Source organism: Lissotriton vulgaris, chromosome 2_1 (genome assembly GCF_964263255.1).
Source record: "Lissotriton vulgaris chromosome 2_1, aLisVul1.2, whole genome shotgun sequence".
In the NCBI taxonomy this organism is placed as follows: Eukaryota; Metazoa; Chordata; class Amphibia; order Caudata; family Salamandridae; genus Lissotriton; species Lissotriton vulgaris.
Genome location: NC_141687.1, coordinates 2,120,993,082 through 2,121,014,830, shown reverse-complemented (window position 1 = coordinate 2,121,014,830; position 21,749 = coordinate 2,120,993,082). Strand labels below are relative to the sequence as shown.

Here is a 21,749-nt window from a genome sequence, read left to right as displayed (position 1 = left end):
CTGAGGAATCTTCTGGTCCAATAAATGCTTCTCCTTCCGGCTAAACTAAAAGTGATCTATCAATCCAGAATGCTTTTCTTTCATACCCCGAACGATGCCTGGCAGTGGATAGAAGAGCATCCCCAAAGAAGAAAATGGGAGATCCAGAAATGCTCACTTGGAGAGGTCGCACACCGAACAGTAGACCTAAATCGCAAATGCTGAAATGGAAAACCAGTACTAATCAACCAGGTGACAAGAGTAGAGCAATACCCTACCGGAGCAGGAGAATTATCAAAGCTGTGCCCTAGGCCTCGGACTCGAACTACATACCTGGGAAGCAAGCCCAGACGAGAGACTCGGATATGGACGCTGTTAAGCATCATTTCACAGACCACACGAACATGACATTTCTTCAGGCTCAGATAGTGACCATCCCTTGCTACAGAACATACATTTCCTGGAAGAGGCAAATACCGAAACCCAGGTGATCGACGCATTGCCTCAGACCAGACAACCTGAAGAACAGTGAGCAACAGTGTGCCATTCGGATGCCAACGGGGCAGTGAGTTTGCGAGGAATCTTCTCCTCTCCCTCCACCTCCCCCGCTCCCCTCCTCCTCGGGCCAATCCAAGCAGGGGTGTGGAATTTAATAAAATATCTACTCGTCCTTGGTGCAGGTTGCTTCATAAATCCACGTGTCCTGTAACAAAATCCACTTTGGTGCAATGTAGTGCTGCACCAAAATATGGCAGCAATCTCATTATATAAGAGATCTGATGTAGCCTCTCTGATTATGTCAGGGCTCATACCATAGTAGTGTTTGAATACTTGCAATCCCCTTATGTTGCCACATTTCTGCAGATCTAAATACTGGGGCTGAAGGTTTTGGTAAGCAACAGTTCCAGGGTTAGAATGTCCTTTTGAGTCTGAGAAAACCTACTAACTGGCATGTTTTAAGCGTTTTCAACAACTCTTCTCCAATCTTTTCCCATACTGAGAAATGTTGGAAATTTTCTCCTGACAATGGCAGACGTAAACCACCTTCCAGAGTTGGGAAAAAAGTGGTTGGAGGGAAAGTGAACATGCAAACACTCAGATTTTCACATGAGCAAATCTACACAGGCATTTTTGCTCATGCTAAAACGCAGTTCCCAGATATTTTCTGGGAGTACTATTCTGTAAATTCTTGGGAATTCACGAAAGCCGTATAGCTGGGGCGTGGCTGCGGCGGCTGTCATGGCGGACGCAACCTTGTAGAGCTCCGTCCGCCGCATCATTTTCTGCCCATCTATCCTGCCTTCCCCCGTGCCTTAGCCCATCCCGCGGCATTAGTTAAAGGCGGAGGGTGTCCGGCAGGTGCGAGGAGGTTTCCAGCCATGTTCTTCAATTCTCCGGAAGAGGTGTTTACATGGACTGATGAAACAGTTCGGATTCGACCTCACACTCCACCGGCCCGGGACTCTGCTTCATCCTCCTCGACGGAGCCGCGGCAGACCCACCGACGCTCACGCAGTAGGAGCAACTGGCGATCCCGTTCCACTAAGGGGTCCCCAGCCAAGAGGGGCGCAGCGGAGGAGACTGCTCCTCCGAACTCCCGGGAGTCAGCTTCTTGAAATGAGAAGAGCCCTGCGGTCCTTATGTGTGTTGAGCTGTGGAATGGACTTTGCAGGCAATTGAGAGTGGCCCAGCCTGAGGTGTCTGACAATGGCCGAAGCTCTGCTAACCTGTGTTCTGGACTAGATAATCAGTTCTGAGCTGCGGGGTGGGAGGGGGTTGGGGGGGGGGATGGGGAGGCGGACTACTGCCCCAGAGTAGCGGCAGTACAGTCGCCCGCAGTCGTTCCTTGCCCACCTAGTGGGGCTCGTTGGGGGTTGAGGGAGTGGTTGATGGGGATCCATTGGAGTGGGTGGCCACTGACCTCCCGTTGGGGGTTAGGGCACTCCTGCACCGCGACAGATACTTCAATGTTGTTGAGGTATAGGGGAGGGGGGAGGCCAGTTTTCCGGGAGTTGGGTTGGGGTTGGATTCGGGGGTGGAGGGTGGGGGGATGCGAACTGTTTGGGTCCACAGGGGCAACTTGTCCACGCACGATGGTCCACCTGGTTAGGTACATGTTTTATGGTTCATTGCACTCACACACACCCAGACGATTATTGCTCTGCCTAGTTGATGGCGGCTAGGGGATCTGCTTCGGAGCTCCCCCGAGTCGCGCTTCGAATTGTGAGTTGGAACGTGAGGGGCATGCTGGATAAAATTAAAAGAGGCGCTGTGCTGCGACAGGGGAAGAGGGAGAGGGCGGATGTCCTGCTGTTACAGGAGACTCATCTCCTAGGTACCAAGACTCTGAGTTTGCAGCGCTATGGGTATCATCAAGTGTTCCATGCTGGCTTTGTACGGGGGTCCCGGGGTGTGGCGATCCTGGTTCACCGCAGGGTGTCCTATGTTCATTCTACGCATAGGATAGATGCTCAGGGCAGATACGTTTTTATCCAAGGAATGATTGATGGGGAACAGGTGGTCTTTGGTAGTGTGTATGCTCCCCCCTCCTACAATGGTCTCTGGTGGAGAAGCTGTTCACTGTTTGGGCCGAGATTCCGAATGCGCTTGCGGTGATTGGAGGTGATTGGAATGACGTTATGGATGGAACCGTGGATCGTCGCAGGCCGGATGGCGGACAGCTGGCGGCTGCCCCTACGAAACTGAATGACTTGGTGAGAGGTATGGGATGGATGGATGCCTGGCGCTCTCAACAACCACACAGTCGGGAATATACCTATGTCTCGGCGGTCCATCGGTCCTTCTCACGGTTAGACTACCTATTTGTCCCATGCGCCGTGATGGGAAGAGTGACGTCGACGGCCATACTGCCGCGTGGGCTATCTGACCACTCCCCTGTTGCGATTGACATCCTCCTCGACAGGAGGCGGCAGCCATTACGATGGCGCCTCTCTACTTGGCACCTGCAGCAGGACGACTACCAGTCCCATATGCGGGAGGCCATCGCTCACTACTGGGAGGACAATGACCAACCAGAGTCGGACGCGGTGATCCTTTGGGAGGCCATGAAGCCTACGCTTAAGGGGGTGGATATAGCCTGGTGCGCAAAGGCCCGTAGGGCGCGAGGGGAGGACCTGGAGAAGGCGGCGGATCGCGTCCGCACTTTAGAGGCGCGGTCCACGGAGACTGGGGCGGAGGAGGACATACGACGTCTACTGCAGGCGCAGAGCGATGCTGCTTCCCTGCGTCTAGAGGAGTCACGCCATATCTGGCTTGCAACGCAGAGTAGAATATACCAATGGGGGGACAAGTCCAGCTCTATGTTGTACAGGCTGTGCCAGAGCGAGTTCCAAGCTCAGACGCTGCCGGCGCTGAGAGATGAGGCCGGAAATTCTGTAATTGACCCGGGGGTCATTGCCGCCAGCTTTGCGCGCTATTATGAAACACAATACGCCCCCGAGAATCTCTCCCGGCGGAGGCCGTGGACAAATATCTGGCGGACCTCCCACCACGGGGGATCTCCAATGAGGAGCGAGATAGTCTCGAGCTTCCTTTGTCTGCAGAGGAATTAGGCGTGGCACTCGGGGAATTGAACGCCGGGAAGTCCCCGGGGCCGAACGGTTTCCCGTGCGAGTTTTTTCGGAAATACCACTTTCAGTTAGGGCCCTGTTTCAAGAAAGCATTAGATGCGGCTAGAGAGTTGGGTCAGCTGCCGCCGGATTGGAGGCACGCTGAAATCGTGGTGTTCTGAAAACCGGGAAGACCGCCGGAACGCCATGAATCGTGCCGCCCTATCTCACTTCTGAATATTGAGGCGAAGATACTGGCGAAAGCACTCGCCAACCGCCTCCTCCCACTGATTACCGCCCTGGTCCATCCGGACCAGGCTGGCTTTATGCCACGCAGGGCCACTAGACACAACATTAGGCGGGCCCAGGTGGCCTTGGAGATGATGCGGGCCACAGGCTCCCAGGCGGCGCTTCTGTTGGCGGATATTGATAGAGCCTTTGATTCGCTGAGCTGGGTTTATTTGCAGGCACTCCTACCCCGTCTGAATCTCGGCCCTCATTTTCTCTCGTATGTTCGGCTGCTATATACCGATTTGACAGCGTCTGTGCGAGTGGCCGGTGCGATTTCGGACGTCTTCCCCATCGGGCGGGGTACCCGACAGGGATGCCCGCTCTCGCCGTACTTATTTGCGCTCGCGATGGAACCTCTTGCGGCCTGGGTGCGAATGGACGCGCAGCTGAAGGGATTCGAGTGGGAGGATGGGCCGTCAGACCGGATCGCGCTCTACGCGGACGACGTGCTATTCTTTCTTACGGATCTCAACAGGTCAGGCCCAAGAGTCCTTGACATTATGAAGGTATTTGGTGAAGTTTCAGGGCTTAATATCAATGTAAAGAAGTCCGTCTTGTGGACCATGGGCAGCGGAGTGGCTCTGGGAACCTGGGCATCCGCCTTACAGAGGGCGACAGGAGGCTTTAAATATCTTGGGGTCTTCGTGACCGATATCCCTGGAGTCTCGTGGGAGCGCAATATCGTTCCGGTCTGGGACAGGGTCCGGTCGGATATGAAAACGTGGTCCCGAATGCCCTTGAACTTGTACGGCCGGTCGGCCATCTTTAAGATGGTGGCCCTTCCTCGTCTGCTCTACCAGCTGCAAAACCATCCCTATCCTATCCCTCCACAATGGTTTCGCCAGGTTAATCCGGCGCTGGGCCGCTTCCTCTGGGCTGGGGGGGCTATTCGCGTGGCCCTCCGCACCTGTTTCCTCTCTACATACTGCGGTGGCCTTGCGTCCTCGGACATCCTCTCCTACTACCAAGCGTCCCATTTATTGGTACTCAACGAATGGTGGTACGGGGATCGGGGTGACCCAGCGTACGCCCTGGAAAGGTACCTAATGGACCCGGATACTTTGCACACGTTGCTCTACTCGGCGAGGAAGAGAAAGAGGCTCCCGGTGGTCACGCAGGTTGTCTTCCAGGTTTGGCGTCAAGCACTTAGTCGTATGGGATGGTGGAATACGCTGACTAGGGAGACCCCGCTATGGCAGAACGGTCGCCTGCCGGCCTTATCGACTCTGCAGGGGTTTTGCGGCTGGGACTCGATAGGGATCTCGGGGCTGGGGCATGTCATGAAAGGCACAAACCTTAAATCCTTCCAGGAGCTGAGGGACGAATTTGATATGCCACGCACCCAGTTCTTTAAATACCTGCAGTTCCGCCACGCTATCTCCCCCGCCTTGGAGGGGTTAGACTCTCTGCCAGAATTTAGTCCGCTCGAAGCTAAACTATTTATGGGAGACTTGACAGAAAAAAAATATCCTGCATCTACCAATCCCTTGTTACCCATTGTTCGTCCTCCCTGGATGGCCTGCGGTCCAAGTGGGAGAGGGATGTTGGAGAGATTGATGAGGAGGGATGGAGGGAGGCCCTCGCGGCTCCGAGGGAGGCGGCCGTAGCTGTACGACTGCGTTTTATCCAATTTAAATATCTGCATAGGGCTTACTACACGAGAGAGAGGCTGTGGCGAGCCGGGTTGATTGCCTCCCCTGATTGTCTGAGGTGTGGCAGAGAGGTGGGCACGTTCCTTTATACCGTGTGGACCTGTGGGGCTCTGGAGGGATTTTGGAGGCGTATATGGGACTGTTTGGACGAGGTTCTGGGTTGGCAACTCCCACGTACATCACAGCTAGGCCTCCTTCATGTTTTGGAGCAGGTGGGTGGCAACCTCTATAAAAGGCACTTGCTACTCCTGGGCCTTACACTGGCCAAGAGGGATGTGGCCCGCGCCTGGAAAGACCCTAGGGCTCCCCCAATTGAGGTATGGAAACGGGGCATGGATTATTGTATGGGGGCTGGAACGCCCGGTATTTGAGGCTTGTGGTTGCCCCAGAAAGCATTATAAAATCTGGAAGAGGTGGGCCGATTACAGGGGGTTGTGGCTGGAGCCGCCGCCGCGGCAGAATGCAACTGAAGATCATTTGTCCTGTGAGCCGGGGTGAGGATGTGAGTGCTTTACCGTTATTTTATAGACTGATTTGCGAAGATTCAGGTAACCATCGTGGACAGGGCTAGGGTGGGACCCGGGAGGGGGTGGTTTTATGGGGTTGGGGGGGATCGGGTACTTCAAAGTTAATGTCTTATCCTGTTTGTAGCGTTGATTGCTTTGCACTGCCTCTTGATTATCTGCTCACAGCCCCTCCGGTGTTCGGAGCACTGTGAATGTCTTGCAATCATATCTGAAATGTCAATAAAATCTAGTTCTGGAAAAAAAAAAAAAGCCGTATAGCTGCACTTAATGCACGGACATATACCATGGGTGCACTTTTGAGACTTTATTTGATAATTGGGCCCCTAATTTGATCCCGGCGTCGTTGACCATTACCTTTTGTGTTTATTAAATTTCGGTCTCCCTCTCTCTCTCTGTATTGGCTTGCTTCACTGTGAGTGACAGCATACTGCTATTCCACAAGGAGCATATCGGCACCAAAGTAGTTTTGTTCAGTGCCAGTAACTACTGTGGGAGTGTGTGCTTTTTAAGACCAAATAAGAGTTTTGCTTTTGCAAATGTTTGTTATTGTGACGGTGAGGGCCTGGCAGCTCCCACACCAATAAGGTTTTACAAAAACCATGCCAAAATAATTCACACATTGACAAAACTAAAAAGCTGACCACCAATCTCAGACCTACTGGCTTTGCCAATTCTTGTTTATTTTTGTTTCCCATAATCTTATTAAAACTGGTTTTCCATTATGAATATATTTGGGAAATACTAGCATGCATCAAGAAACGTTACGACATGATGCTGCAAAGAAATGGTACCTGAAATTTTACAGTTGTTTAGCCAAATATTTTTTGCCTGCTTTAAAGTTTTTATGAACATTTTATTTTAAAAGTAACTAGTCATCAATCTTGCTTTCAAGCGTCTGCAAATATTTGCATCAAATCAGAGAGCATTCTGGGAGCATTATACATAGCCTTATATTGCTAAACTTTGGAAACATGTGCACATATTTTTATACAGTAATCACTGTGAGTAGAGCAGTCCGAGCTCACAACATTTACTTAGACCGCTCACCCTCATAATAAAGGCTTTCAATTAATGAACCATGAATACAAGTTTGAACAGCATTGACATATGGAAAAAAATATTACCTTAACTACAGACCGTTCCCTTCCTTGATCCATATTGTGGTACTGCAAACTGACAGCCAAAGGGTTTGTGCTGCAGGGGGTTGGGCCTACTTGTCCCAAGGTCAAAATACACATGAAAACTTGTTGCCCTTGGCCCCAAGCAATAGGTCCTGGGCATCGGGCTATAGGAATTCCACATCCCTGCCGAGCGATGCTGTTCTCCTTCCCCTTTTTGATTTGCCCTTTATTTTGTTTTTGTAGATAATTTTGGTTAAAATTATCGTGTTTCTTTAGTTATATGTGGTGTTTCCATCCCCTCTCTACCAGACGTGGATACCGGGCCAGACCCAGCACCAGAGACATCGGCCTGGTTGATTGCTGAGACTGACAGAGCAAACTAGACACGAGAGGCCAGGAGAGTAGGGACACTTTCAAGGGGTTGCGGGTGGGTGGGCGACAGACCTCTCCAATCTAACCAAGAGGCAGTTGGTCCCGTTGACCCAAAGGGTAGTCAGATGGGTGGTAAGGAAGTGTGGGGGCGTGGCAGGGAAGAGTGGGAGTTGGGGTGCGGGGTGTATTTAATTCACATTAGAGTTAGAATAGGCAGTGGCTATTTCGGGCAGCAACTAGTGAAGCAAGGACTGACAAGAGATGTTTGCATCATTGACATTTGCTCTCCACAACCACAATATGACATCACATAATAATGACATATACTCAGTCCTCTCCTGGAATGTAAATGGGTTAGGGGACAAAGTGAAAAGAGACTTATTGTCGGCGTATATTAAAAGTTTGAAGCCAGAGGTAGCATTCCTGCAGGAAACCCATTTGAAAGGCACGCAGTGTGGGTTTCTGGGTTGAGGGGACTACAAGACACTAGCACACACCGGCTTCGCCACTCAGGTGAGGGGGGGGGGTCCCCATTTTAATACGGAAATCCCGCCTTTTAGAATAGAACACAGATGGATAGACCCAAATGGGACGTATGTGGAAGTAAAAGGTATATGGAACAGGAGGGACATTACTCTCATAAGTGTATGAGCACCCAGAGACTACAGAAACAGACATTGGAGAAATTAGCGGGTATTCTCCTGGAAGCAGGCTCCAGTACCCACCTAATAGGAGGGGATTTCAATGATGTAATGGACCTTCGGTCCGATCATACTACAACCCTTAGTGGAGGCTTTAGCGAGACTCAACTTGATTAACAGACACATTAGCGTTACTGACTTATGGGGACGACACCATCAGGGCCCCAGAGCGTATTCCTTCTACTCAGGAGCTCATAAAACTTTTTCTAGGATAGACTACATCCTGGCCCCGGTGGGAGAAGGGACAGAGATCCGAAAGATAGAGTACGTAGCAAGAGGCCTCTCCGACCACACGCCCCTATGGCTTAAAGTGGGTAGAGATAGGCACGGCTCGATCACTGGGTGGAACGTAATGCATGGGAGCTCAAAGATCCTAAAGTAGTTCAAGAAATCAAAGTAGACGCAGAGCTATACTTCAGGGAAAATGTGGGATCTGTAGAATCCACTATCACAATCTGGGAGGCCTACAAAAAGGACCTAAGAGACAGAACCCAGAATATAATAGCCCATAAAAAAGGTAGAGAAACTAAGAATATAGCTGAGATGGAGTCTAGACTCCTCCAACTTAAAGCACAGGCCCTTTCTCATGTTTAACATTGAAAAAGTTTGGCAGTGGTCCAAAGTTTAAGCAATGGATCGCATTTCTCTATGATCAGCCAATGGCCCGGGTACGGGTAAATGGAGTACTCTCCTGGGAATTCCCAACAGAGCACGGGACACGACAAGGATGTCCCTATCCCCTCTCCTTCTTGACCTAGTGCTGGAGCCCCTTGCGTGCATCATTAGATCACATCAGGGCATATTACGTTTTCGCACCCTGAAACTGAGATTACAGATGAACGTATTTCATTATACGGGGAAGATATCCTTCTCTATGTCACGAATCCTATGACGACACTCCCACGAATACTGGACAGTTTTGAATGTTACGATAATCATGCCAGGTATAAAATTAACTGGGAGAAACCCTGTTTATATCCAGCGAACCAGTAATGGGGACCTCCTGAATGCGCGGGCCGGCTCCAGGTGATAAATAATGGAATACAATACTTAGGCATCTACGTTACCACTGACCAACGGGAGGCTCTCAACCGTAATCTCTATATGATCCTAAGAGAATTTAAAACTGATATAGAAAGGTGGAAAATGCTACCCCTGACATTACTAGGCAGGGCAGCACTATATAAAATTATCATACTCTCCAAATTCCTTTATGTCCTCCAGAACACACACATCCAAGTCCCAGAGGAAGTTTTTATGAAGATAGATGACACCCTACGTATGTTCCTCTGGGACGGGAAACACCACAACACAATCACTATAACGGCGGTATATCGTTGCCAGATATTAGAGCCTACCATTGGGTCGCCCATTTGATAGTTGTCAATGATTGGGAACATACGTCCGGAGACCACCCTACATATGCGTTGCAATGCATGCAATTTGCAATATATCCATACACGCACTATCTCCAAGTGGGGGTAGCAAGTAGCAAAATTATTAATAGCCACACAGGTGCCGCCTGGAAAAAAGCAGAAAGGCAAATACAATGGACCAATAGAGTTACTAGAGAAACCCCCTATGGGTGGGAGGAAGACCTAAAGAATTTACAAAATTAAGCGGGTTTAAAAAGTGGGATTTGCTGGGTGTCTCCCAAATTAAAGATATACTAGATCGCAAAAAACATGCCACCTTTTCCTTCCTTCAGAATGAATATGTTCTACACAAGACACAGTACTACAAATACCTGCAGTTGGCCCACGCATGGGAGGTGCAACGTATAGAGACAGAGGAACTCCCCAAGTATGCCCCGTTAGAGGGAAGACTCCTCATGGGTGAAATTATCGAAAAAGCTGTTTCCTGGACGTACGGGGCCATCATAAACAATAAGCCAGACACTCTCCTGAATTTGAGGCTAAATGGGAAATTGAGCTGGGAGCCTTAGATGACCTAGACTGGGAAATTACGTTGATGCACCCAAGGAAGGAAGCCATTAAAGTCTCAGCCTAGATTTATCTAATTCAAGTACTTGCACTGGACTTGCTGCGATAGAGCACGTTTACACAGAATAAAATAGGATAGGATAGAATAAGCAGAGACACCTAACTGCCTTAGATGTAACCAGGAAACTGGTACCTATTTCCATACTATATGGGAGTGTCAGACAATACAGGCCTATTGGAATAGCGTACTGATTGAGCTGGAGGCTGTGTTGGGTGATAAGATACCTAGAGACCCCAAATATGTATTACCAGGCATACATACAGAGGTGGACCTCCCGAAGTTGAAGTTGTTATTAACCATTCTTGGCTTGGTGGTGGCCAAGGGAGATTTGGTACGTAAATTGGGGACAACACAGGGACCCACGATAGATGAATGGAAAAAGGGGATGGATATGAATATGACAGGAGAAAAGACCACATATGTGGCCCGGGGCTTTCCGAAAATATGGACTCCGTGGATACAATATTATGGCCTTGAACTGGAAGTTTCGCAAATGGTCACCCAAAGCACAGAATAGAGGAGGGATGAGAAGGGAAGAGACTGAGGCATGGGGGATTGAGAAGTATGTACTATTGACTTATGTATCAATGCTGCACTTGTCAATGGTTAAGCATGAATATGATATCAAGATCCTGCTTCAATTACTTGAAATTATACTATGTACTAATGTTGCATCTAAGAAAAATGTCAACAAAGAAATAATTTTAAAAAAATTATGCACTTGTTATGCCTCAATCTAGTAGCGAAGCCAGCGCAACAAAGTTTGAAACCATCTTGGTCATAGTGAACTTTGAAACAGTTTTTATATCAAGTATCTTTACGCTTTATGTTTCAATATAAGAATGATGCTTGTGTGATACCTCTAGCTAGCATTACCTACGTTATGCCTTTTAAGAATGAAGTTAGAGTACTACCTTTCTCATTTTGCATACTGTACTATCACCTAGATGTGCTTCTAGCCAGGAACGATGTATCTGTTTTTGTCTGCTTATTGTGCACACTTAATTTGCTTTCAGACGTATCCTGACCACACTTCAATGTAACAATGCAACAACTTAATTTTCGTTGTTTTAGTGTTATCTAGCTTAAGTATAATAATTTGATATAACAAGCTAATGTTTGATGAAGTGTTTATTACGCTTTTGTTTTCTCCCTGAACTTGACATATGCTTTTAATATTGTTACGGTTTTAATTTAGTTTATCACTACTCCTAAAACTGATATACTTCCCTGAAAGCCCCAAACAGTTGCACTGGAGGACATTCGCTACATCAAGTAATCAGTACAGTTCTGTACTTGTCTTCCACACAATTTTTTTCCACTGAAACACTAAAGAAATGCTGTTGTCACAACAACCCTTCATTGTGATTTTCACTGTTTTCTCTTTTTAAAAAGCTTCTACCAATCTTCTGATAATATTTTAACATCTCAGCCTTCAGCAGTCCCAAAGGACAACGGCGAACTACAGACAAATATCCCTTCTCCTGGATTTCTGGATACATTCGCCTACAAACAACCGGCTGACCACCTCAAACCAAACAGCTTCTGGACCATACTCATTCTTGATTTCGGTCCAATCACAGCACTAGAACTGCTCTAGTCACCGCCACTGACATCATCCATTTAAGCATGGACAGATGAGACAAAGCAGCACTCATTCTTCTTAACCACTATGCATTCATCCCCATCTCCCACCCTATTCTCATTCCTATGCCTCCACAAGTTTGGAATACATGGACCAGCACACCAATAGATCATATCTTTGTCACATGACGCACCCAGTCAGGCAGCCTGGACCTGTACTCCTCCTCTGCCTCCATCTTGATCTGTGTTGTCCTCCGGGCTTTCTTGCTCAGCACCATGATCTTCTACGACCACTCCATTTGCCAACATTGTTTTAACCCATGGACTCAGAATCATCGTGAACGATAAACACGCACAGCTCACTCTCTCCTGCTCTGAAGACATCTCCCACACCCAGACGAAGTTCATCAACTGTATGTTGTCCAAAGTCACAAACTGGATGAAGACCCACAGTCCAAATCTCAACTCCGACGAGGATGACGTGGTATGCTTTTGACAAGACTCCTCTCTCTGGTCCTTGGTCCACTGAATTTGGACTGGCACCAAACTTGTCACACCAAGCCAGGAACTTAGGGATCATAATCGACAATCAAATCTCAATGACCGATGAGGCTAACAAAGTTGGCTGCTCCTTCTTCCACCCCTCAAGCTCCTCAGAAACATCTCTAGATGGCTCCCACTAAACAGCCATAGTACTGTTACCCAAGCCCTGCAAACTGCACTCTATGTCAGCATCACTATGCAGCTCAGTAAGAGATTCCAGAACAATCACCCCCGGATACCTGAACAGCCACATCAACTTCCACACATTGACAAGAGACCACCACTTGGAGGGCCTCCCGCTCCCCCATGTCCCCTGGCATTTTGTCCCCCTCCCTCCCCACACCCTCTCACCAAAAAAAACTGAAATAACCTCCCCCTTTACATCAGAGTCACCAGCTCACTCATAGAACTCCACACAAAAACCTAAGAACCTGGCAATTCCAATATGCCAGTCATGGTAGTAACTTCCTTCTTAAAGTATACCCCCAGGTGATCTGTGTGCTACACAAAACACCACAACACAAAACCATATAACATAGCCATACCATGCTTTGTATGCAACATCGCTGACATACCATAAAGATTAAATAAATGGAACAATACACCTTCCGCTTGTAGCTCAAGAGCGGCAATATCCAGTGTTCTACACCTTCCTTTAATACATGAAGCCTCAGGAAAGGATGAAACTTTATTTGATAAACTACCCTTTTCCACCTAGAAAAAACATTCTAAGACCAAAAGAGGGGTTCTGCATAGGATCAACATTTGCCTTACAGACTAAACATTTCATGTGGTACCTTTATAATCTATTCCAAACGTTGGTAAACATGTGTGCTAGACCTCTGGCCTTCAGTTCAGTTTTTACTTCTTATTGGTGCTTAGCCCTGGACTATGATTGTGAAAATGTAAATCGTAGATTATTAATAACTGTACAACTTCTAACATCTTTCCCTCTAACCAGCACACTTTCAGCTTTACAATGGGTGCAAGCTTATTACTTACAGAAAAAACACATTTTCAAAGTTTTCATCATCTACGAAGACCAACTACTGCACTGTACTTTAAGACATGGTCACATACATAAGGAATATCAAATAATTTAAGTTTTTGTATAACATGGCGTCCTTACTTACCTGACATATGTGAGATTAAATCTGATTGGGAGTTGGAAATCAAGTTGGATAGTAGCACACTGATGGTATCTGCCAATAGCGTCTTTAATTTTTATATCAATCTGTAAGGGAAAAGGCCAGTTAGCAGCTAATAACTGTTTTTTAGTCACCATTCCTATCAGAGTAAAAAATAAAGTGTCCATAAGTTGACTGCGTTGTCTTACTGACCTTGGGGCCATAGAATGCTCCATCGCCCGGATTCAGTTTCCAAGCTTCTCCAAACTCGTTCAGACTCTCCTCCAATTGCTATAAATAATAAAGAAACTACAATAAGAGAACAGTGCATACACAATTCCCAAATATCTAACTGTGTGCGAGGCCAAATCCAAGACATTGTGATAAGGTATAACATATGGATTACCATACTGCTGAGGTTAGTAACATGATTCCATTCACACAACAGCATCTGATTTTCAGGAAGGCACAGTGTTGATCTAAAACAACACTCTATATCACCACAAAAGTGAAGGCGGACGTCGTGAAAACACATCAGTAGGTTGATCAATATTTTGAACAATGCACACTTACCTGTAAAACTGCTCTGAATGCTTAGAATACCAAGGAGTTACAGAGTAGATTGTCCAAGAGAGACTGAGGAAATGTAAAGACTGTGATAAGTGAGTTAAACAAATATGATTAGTAGATAACAAGCAAGTGTGTGAGTAACCTCCTTAACCGCATGGCCTTGTGCTCAACAGAGTCTTTAATTCATAAACTAATACAAAAGCAGTGACCAATCTTCAAATAACTTTACAATATCTCAATAAAACAACCACTAAAGACTAAATGATGCAATTCCATTGATATTAATAACCAGATGGATACATTCATGTACAGAAAATCTGTGAAGTAAAATAGAGGCAAACGTCCACGCCTAATTTCATAGTGATAAATAAACCAACGGTGGGGTTTATCCATTAAGCAGTCTGGCAAATATCTTTTTTTTAATGTATTTTTTTTAATGAGTTTTATATAGCACTTGCTGGACCCGAGGGTATCGGAGCGCTTCACAACATGTGCATTTAAGAGCAGAAAGCGGTACAGAATTGAAATAACAAGAGGATTGTGGATGGATAACGAACGCACATAGAAGGGAAGGAGGAGGGAGGGAGGGGGAGAACAAATCGAACGAGTATCTGAGCGGATTCGCTGTTCAGAAGGGTTTCTTGGTTCAGGAGGTGACGTCTGCTATCTGTTCCTTTGTGATCGTTCGAAGAAGAGGGCTGTGAGAAATCTATTAATAAGGTGGATAAATTTAAGCCCAATAAACCACCATGCCATGGAATAGGTTTTTAGAACATGAGATAAAAGCAGCACACGACTGAACATACATCATAAACATAACAATGCAAATCCTGTGGGTCATGGCCACTGAGGAAGGTTTCTCTCCTTGCAAAAAACACACATTTTACAGAACAAAAGAATTGCTGAGTTGAGTTATGTTATGTTATGTTAACATTTTGATTAAGCGCAACAGCTGCCCCAGCAAAGAGGCATCCCGGCGCTGAGGAACCACAGGTGCCATATCAAAAGAGGAGAAGGAAGAGAGAATAGGGAATCCTAAGGAGAGGGGAACAGATGGGTCTTAATGGCTTTCCGGAAGGCAGACAGGTTTTCCAAAGAACGAATGTTCAGTGGCAAAGAGTTCCAGAGCTTGGCTCCCAAAACCCTGAAAGTGGGACCGCCAATACGGCAGAGCTTTGTGCGGGGTACAGTCACTAGGTGTTGACCTAATGAGCGCAGATTGCGCTGTGGCACATAAGGTGTTAGAAGCGGGCGCAGACGTTCTGGACATCCGGATTTGAGGATTTTGAATGCCAGGGTGAGGGTTTTAAACTGAATACGAGATTCAATGGGCAGCGAATGCAATTTTCGAATGGTAGCTCTGACAGAACATCTGCGGGGAAGACACACCAAGGCTCTTGCCGCAGAATTCTGAAAGTGTTGCAATCGCGCTATCTCGACTTTGTTGGCGCCCAGAAATAAAACACTGGCATAGTCCAAACGGGAGGGAATTGTGGATTGAACAATGAGTTGGCGGACTTTAGAGTAAAAAAATCTGAGTATCGGGTTAAGACTCCTCAGCAGGCCCACATAAGTAGCTGCCACTTTTTTGTGTGGGTCTGGAAACTAAGCGAGGAGTCTATCCAGACTCCCAGATTTTTGACCAAGGATTTAGGCGGTGGAATGGTGCCCAATGAAGAGGGCCACCAATGCTCATTCCAATAGCTGGCATTCCTCCCGATGAGCAGCACCTCCGTCTTGCCTGCATTAAGCTGCAGGCAGTTGTCCTTCATCCACTGGGCTACTGCAGCCAGCCCGCCCCTAAATCTCGAGGCCGAAGTAGAAGGACCTTCGGTGAGAGTGATGACCATCTGCGTGTTATATAAGGGGCGAGGCGTTTTCATTACGCTGCTTTCCCTCTGGCTTGGGTGTGTGAGACTCATGTTTTAATGTGTGTGACTGTGCTGCTATTTTCATTTTAAAATTGAGTTTGCGGCTAAACTTGCACATTTTAAAATTGACTTAGCAGCTAAACTTGTTTTTTTTAAAATCTCAAAACGAACGCTCACTCTCTCCCACGCACTACGCATCACGGGGCATCCCGGTGGAACAACCTAGGCCGCCATTTTGCTGAGGGCACGCTCTAGTTGTAGGGGGCATTTTGACATTAATTATGCACGCTGCGCGGACGCCAGTGCCATAAGGAGCGAGGCGGTGTCAGTCCGCTGCTTTCAATCTGGCTTGGGTGTGTGAGACTCATGTTTTAATGTGTTTTACTGTGCTGCTATTTTCATTTTAAAATTGACTTTGCTGCCAAACTTGCGCATTTTAAAATTTACTTTGCTGCTAAACATGTTTTTAAAAAATCTCAAAACGAACGATCACTCTCTCCCACGCATTACGAGGAATCCCGGTGAGACAACCTAGGCCGCCATTTTGCTGAGGGCGTTCTCTTGTTGTTAGGGGCATTTCGACATAAATTATGCGTGCTGCCTAAGGCAAGCCCGTCTGCCCCCGTCCGCGTCCCGGAAGCAGCCAGCGCCAGCCATGCTGCCCGTTTCTCGTTGTACCAAACAAATGATCGCTTAACTTACAGCCATTCAGAAATTATGACTATTGGCTCTAATATGAGTAAGTGTGGGCAACAGTGGATGGTTCTGGACAATACATTCAGCACTTGCGAACAGTGCAACTTCTGATTTAGCTAAGACCTTGGTACCAGCACTCCCACCAATCACTTCCCTTCTGCTCCACAGAACTCTCAGTGCATACAAGCGGCCCTAATTAATGCCTGCTCCATGGTGAAATAGTCTCTGGACATCTTTGAGCTTTTGTCAGACAATCGGTTGGACATATTATTCATATCAGAGAGATGGTTCAATGAATTCTCGGCACCGGCCATTGCCTTGGCCATTCCAGTGGGGTATAAATTAGCAAGGGTAGACAGCAAAACAGGTAGAGGAGGAGGGTTTGCGGTAGTGTTCAGAGAAACTTAGGCTTTTACGCAGACAGAGACCAAAGACATTGGTAAGGGGGAAGCCTTAGACTTCTCCCTCACCATATCCCCTCATTGTTACCTGGGAGGCACCCTGATTTATCGTCCCCTGGTCCCTCTGGTGCTTTTTTAAAGGCCTTAGGCAAAGCTATTGTGCCAAGAGCTTTGCACCACGCCAATTCTTACTTTTAGGGGCTTTTAATATACATTTGAATTGTGCTGAGGCCACTACCACGAGGGAATTCAGTGACTCTTTGAATTTTGCTCAATTGACCCAATGGATCAGCTCCGCATCAAGTAGGGGGAGGCATATTCTAGATGCAGGCTGCTCCAACTTCCCTCTAGTTGCCCCGGAACCACTTCCTGTTTCCTGGTCTGACCATTTTTTAATTCAATTTTCATGGACTATCCGGACACCTTATCCGACCATGAGGTCTCTTAAGGACAGACCTCCTCAACGAATTGAGCCATGTGCCTTTGGCAAAGCCTTGTCAGACACCCGCCCTACCGCTGCTAAGGACTTGGCTGACGCTGTGGGGAGTATTAATAACTGGATCTCATAGGCAGTGGAACACCTTTCCCTACCTCTGGTCAATAAAAGAGTAAGAAACACTCTGTCCAAACCATGGTTCTCTGACAAGCTTAAAGAGCTTAAGTAAGCATGTAAAAAGTTGGAGCGCAGCTGGAGACAGGCATACTCCCCAGTTGCCAAAACAACACTAAGAAAATTCTAGAAAGATTATTATGCTGTTATTAAGAAGGCCAAAGGCAATTTTTACGCAGAGCGCATCACTCAGTTGAAAAATAACTCAAAAGAAATCTTTTCCATTGTCCAAAGTTTTCTGAAGCCCGGCGCGGAATGTATTGCCTTTCCTGCCTCAAACTCTTGGTGCGAGAAGCTGTCCGACTTCTTTATAGACAAGATCAAATCTATTCAGGACAGCTTTGGGTCAAGTATCCTAGTGCAGGAGGAACAACCCTCCCGGACTGTCCCGATCCCTGACCCAGCCCGCAGCTCACTGACAGTTTTCTCACCTATTCCCCTGGTGGATACACTGATGATTCTCAAATCTCTCAAATCAGGTTCCCCAGCTGACCCATGCTTAGCTAGGCAGTTAGCAGCTGTGGCGGAGGTGGTTAACTTTGAAGTGAATAATATTATCAATTTATCACTTCACACCGCTATGGTTCCACTGGAGTGGAAACAGGCTAAGCTGCTCTCCCTGCTAAAAAAAGCCCTCTTTAAACCCTGCTACAATAGCCAGTTACCGACCTATCTCATTTCTCCCCGCTGTGGCGAATGTGTGTGAGAAGGCTGTCCCCAAACAACTCTCTCAGTTTGTTGAGAGTTCCGATGTCCTCCACCCAGCCCAGTCGGGTGGAGGGCATCCACCCGACTGGGCTGAATGCCCAGTTGGGCCACATACAGTACTGACACTGCCCTGGTTGAGATGTCGTAGGCTATAGAGAATGCCTAGATTCAGGTGGCAGAGCGGCCCTGATTTTATTGGACCTCTCTGCCGCCTTTGATACTATGCCGCATCGCCAACTATTGGCTCATCGCTCGAATATTTGAATTTCAGGTTTGGCGTGGGATTGGATTGAATCCTTTCTAAAGAATAGAACACAGCAGGTTTGGATGCCTCCGTTCTCTTATGCACCAAGAAAGGTGACTACAGGAGTTCCTCATGGTTCAACTCGGAGTCCCCTTCATATACATCACACCGTTAATCATTCTGGCTGAGGTAAAAGTGGGTGCAAAGATCATTGCTTATGCTGATGATACCCAGCTCCTCATTATGTGGGAGGGAAAAGATCTGTCTCCGGATCGAGCCAAAAACTGCCTGGCAGCAGTTTTTAAATGGCTTGCAGCGGCTCAGCTCGATTGTCTGATGTACTCTTCTTTGGGTCTTTCTCGCCGCACTTCAGGGATGACCTTTGGCCAGCAGGTTACCCCATGCCTAACTCAAAGTGGAACCCAGTGTAGAATCTAGCGGTCTGGTTCAATGAGGACCTCAGATTCTCCCCACAGAGTAAAAAACTGGCCGGAGTGTGCTTTGGCACACTGAAACTACTTAGGAAATTCCTGCCACTTTTGCCCAGATCTGCAAAGGAAATGGTGACTCTTGCCCTCATTTTGTCGAGCATCGATTAGGCCAATGCATTATATATTGGCCTTCCGGTTACCAGCTGAAAAGCTTCAGACCATTCAGAATGCGACAGCAAGAGCACTGTTGGGATTTGCACTGGCTCCCGGTGGGGCAGCGGGTTCCATTTAAGGCCCTCACCCTTCCCCATGGAGCCTTATACAAATCTGGGCCCCCCATCTCAGGAGACGTTTTAACTTCTATGTGCCTCAAAGACACTTACGCTCTACAGTGCAATGCCTCGCCATTATACCACGCTACCGCCTGGCTAGAACAGGGGGCAGCTCCCTTTCATTTAGGGCAGCCAAAGCCTGGATTGTGCTTCCATATGATCTGCGCAATACCCAAGACCTTAGGCTGTTTAAACAGCAGTTAAAAATCTTTTAACATCCAGCCTCATCACACGCCCCTTGGTATCCTTCTACTGGCTTCTGGGCTGAGACACTCCTGAGTATCCGTGCGCGCTATAAATGTCGTATAACCTAACAAAATCCAATACATAACCACATCCCCGACAACATGTCACAATTTTCAGGCAGCATTTCTTTTCTGGCAACTGCCTTCAATTTAGTCTTTAGTTCCTTTTCGGGTAGATTGGGATTTGAAAAGTAGGCGTCCTTCAGGTTGAAGGCGGTCATGGAAGTCGCCTAGCTGTTGTAAAGGATGACATCATGGAGCATCGCTATGTGGAAGTGCTCGGACAGTATGCACTTGTTGAGGGGCCAGAGATTGAGCTTGTGCCTGAAAGACCCATCCTTCTTGGGGATGAGACAGTAGAGGGAGTACACTCCATTGCCGCGCTGGTGTGGCGGCACAGGCTCTATGGACTCCTTTCAAATGAGTGTGTCTACTTTCTCTTGGAGGAGGTGTTGGTGGTGAGGAAAGGCGGTGTGTTTGTGTGGTGTGATGTCTGGCAGGGTTGTGGCGAGTTACAAGCAGCTACAAGCAGTAACCCTGGTCTGTGATGGCAAATACCAATTGATCTCAGATGATTATGGCCCACCATGGAAGAAATCCCTGTAGTGTTCCTCTGTGATCGGAGGGAAGTGTGAGCAAGTTAATGTTTGATGGGGCGCCTTCTTTAACAGTACTGCCCGTCTTCCCTGGGAGCGGTTACCCCTGCAGCCCCCCTGGAATAGCCCCATTAAGGGGTTTGCTGGTTTTGTTGCCTCTGAAAGTCAGTTGAAGCACAGGGAGAGGTGGACTTGGGTTATCACAATCCTGGGACCTGTTGAAGGGGCTACAGGGAGGGAATGTCTGAAATGCACAATCCGCTGGGTCTGTGTCCTTTTTGATTTCGTCAAGCATCTGGTCGACCTGTAGTTCTAAGAGGTGATCCCCAATTGAAGGGCAGATTGAGCAGGTGCTGTTGTAATTCTGGCTTAAAGGTAGAGACATAAAACAAGGCAAGACGTTGGACAAGTACGCTTGAGTTGAATCTGTGCGCCACAATGTCTTCAGCATTTAGAAAAAAACTGAATGGTTAAATATGATTTTTCACTCAGTGACAAAGTTATGGCCTTGTTTCCGGTACTGCTCCTGGAGGTATTGGAGGAGCTCTTTAATTTTCTCCCTGTGTGCCTGTTTGCACCAGGAGAGCAGGCCAATTGAATTAGCGACAAGCGAAATGGGTGGCTAACTGGGCCCCACCGTGTTTACTGGCTGTGTCAATCTCCTAGCTCTCCTTGTATGGGGTGGAGTGACACTGGTACCTCGAGTGTTTGCTCCCTCATAGCCTGTGTGCACTACCAGGGAGCCTGGGGGAACTGACCTCTGATGTAGGGAGGAACGGAGGGGAAGCTTTATATTTCTTCTCCACCCTAGCAGTCACCACCAGCGACATTGACCGGCTTCTTGAATTTTTCAGGAGCGGACTGCAATATGCCCTTGAGCATGGGTAAAAATTGGAGGGAGCGCTGTGTGGAGAAGTGTATTTCCACTAGGTAATCGTCGTCCTTGTGGAAGGCTCGGCTCAAAGAAGGTTCTAAAGGTATGAAGTGTTGTCCTTTCGAAGGGGACAGTTTGGCAGGATAGAGGTCCGGGACAGTGTTCCCAGATGGATCAACATAATCATCCGAGGGGTCATCCTGAGGATTGAGGCACCAGTAGGCTTCCACCTAGACCCTGTTGTCCGCCTCCTCCTTCTTCCCCTCCACTTCCACTTTCTTAGCTCACTCCACCTCCTATCGAGGGTGACCCCTCACCACATTTACCTGGGGGTTCCCCACATTAATCACTCAGAGGATGACGGGAGGTAGTCCTTCATTTCCTTTACATCCTTATGAAGAGAGTAGAAAATATGAGCTTGCAAAGAATCAGAAAGGAAACGGTTCTGCATGCCACTAACAGATTCTTACATGATAAGTTACTTTTTCTGTTGGTGGCAAGTTTAGCTGTTGACACAAATGCTCTGCATAGACTATACAGCAGTACTCTTACTAAGCAGAGGCTAAGTGGAGGATGTTGCAGAGAATTGAAAAAGCATACATAGAATTTTGTTGGCCGACAATACCTTGCTGGCAAACAAAAACATCCACACAATAGTGATTGGTAAAAAATGTGTGTAGTGAACCACGTAGCTGCCTTAC

The 21,749-nt window shown here is 47.5% G+C and overlaps 1 protein-coding gene across 2 annotated transcripts in view; it reads right to left on the bottom strand.

Annotated features, from left to right (window-relative positions):
• LOC147733803 (threonine--tRNA ligase 1, cytoplasmic-like) overlaps positions 1 to 21,749 on the bottom strand; it is a 242,167-nt gene that overhangs the window by 99,122 nt on the left and 121,296 nt on the right. For both annotated transcript variants that reach the window (XM_086958398.1, XM_086958397.1), the window contains 2 exons: positions 13,684 to 13,761; positions 13,477 to 13,577 (listed from right to left, as the gene is read on the bottom strand). In XM_086958398.1, the coding sequence (XP_086814524.1) occupies positions 13,477 to 13,577; positions 13,684 to 13,761 (179 nt within the window). The remainder of the gene's footprint in view (positions 1 to 13,476; positions 13,578 to 13,683; positions 13,762 to 21,749) is intronic.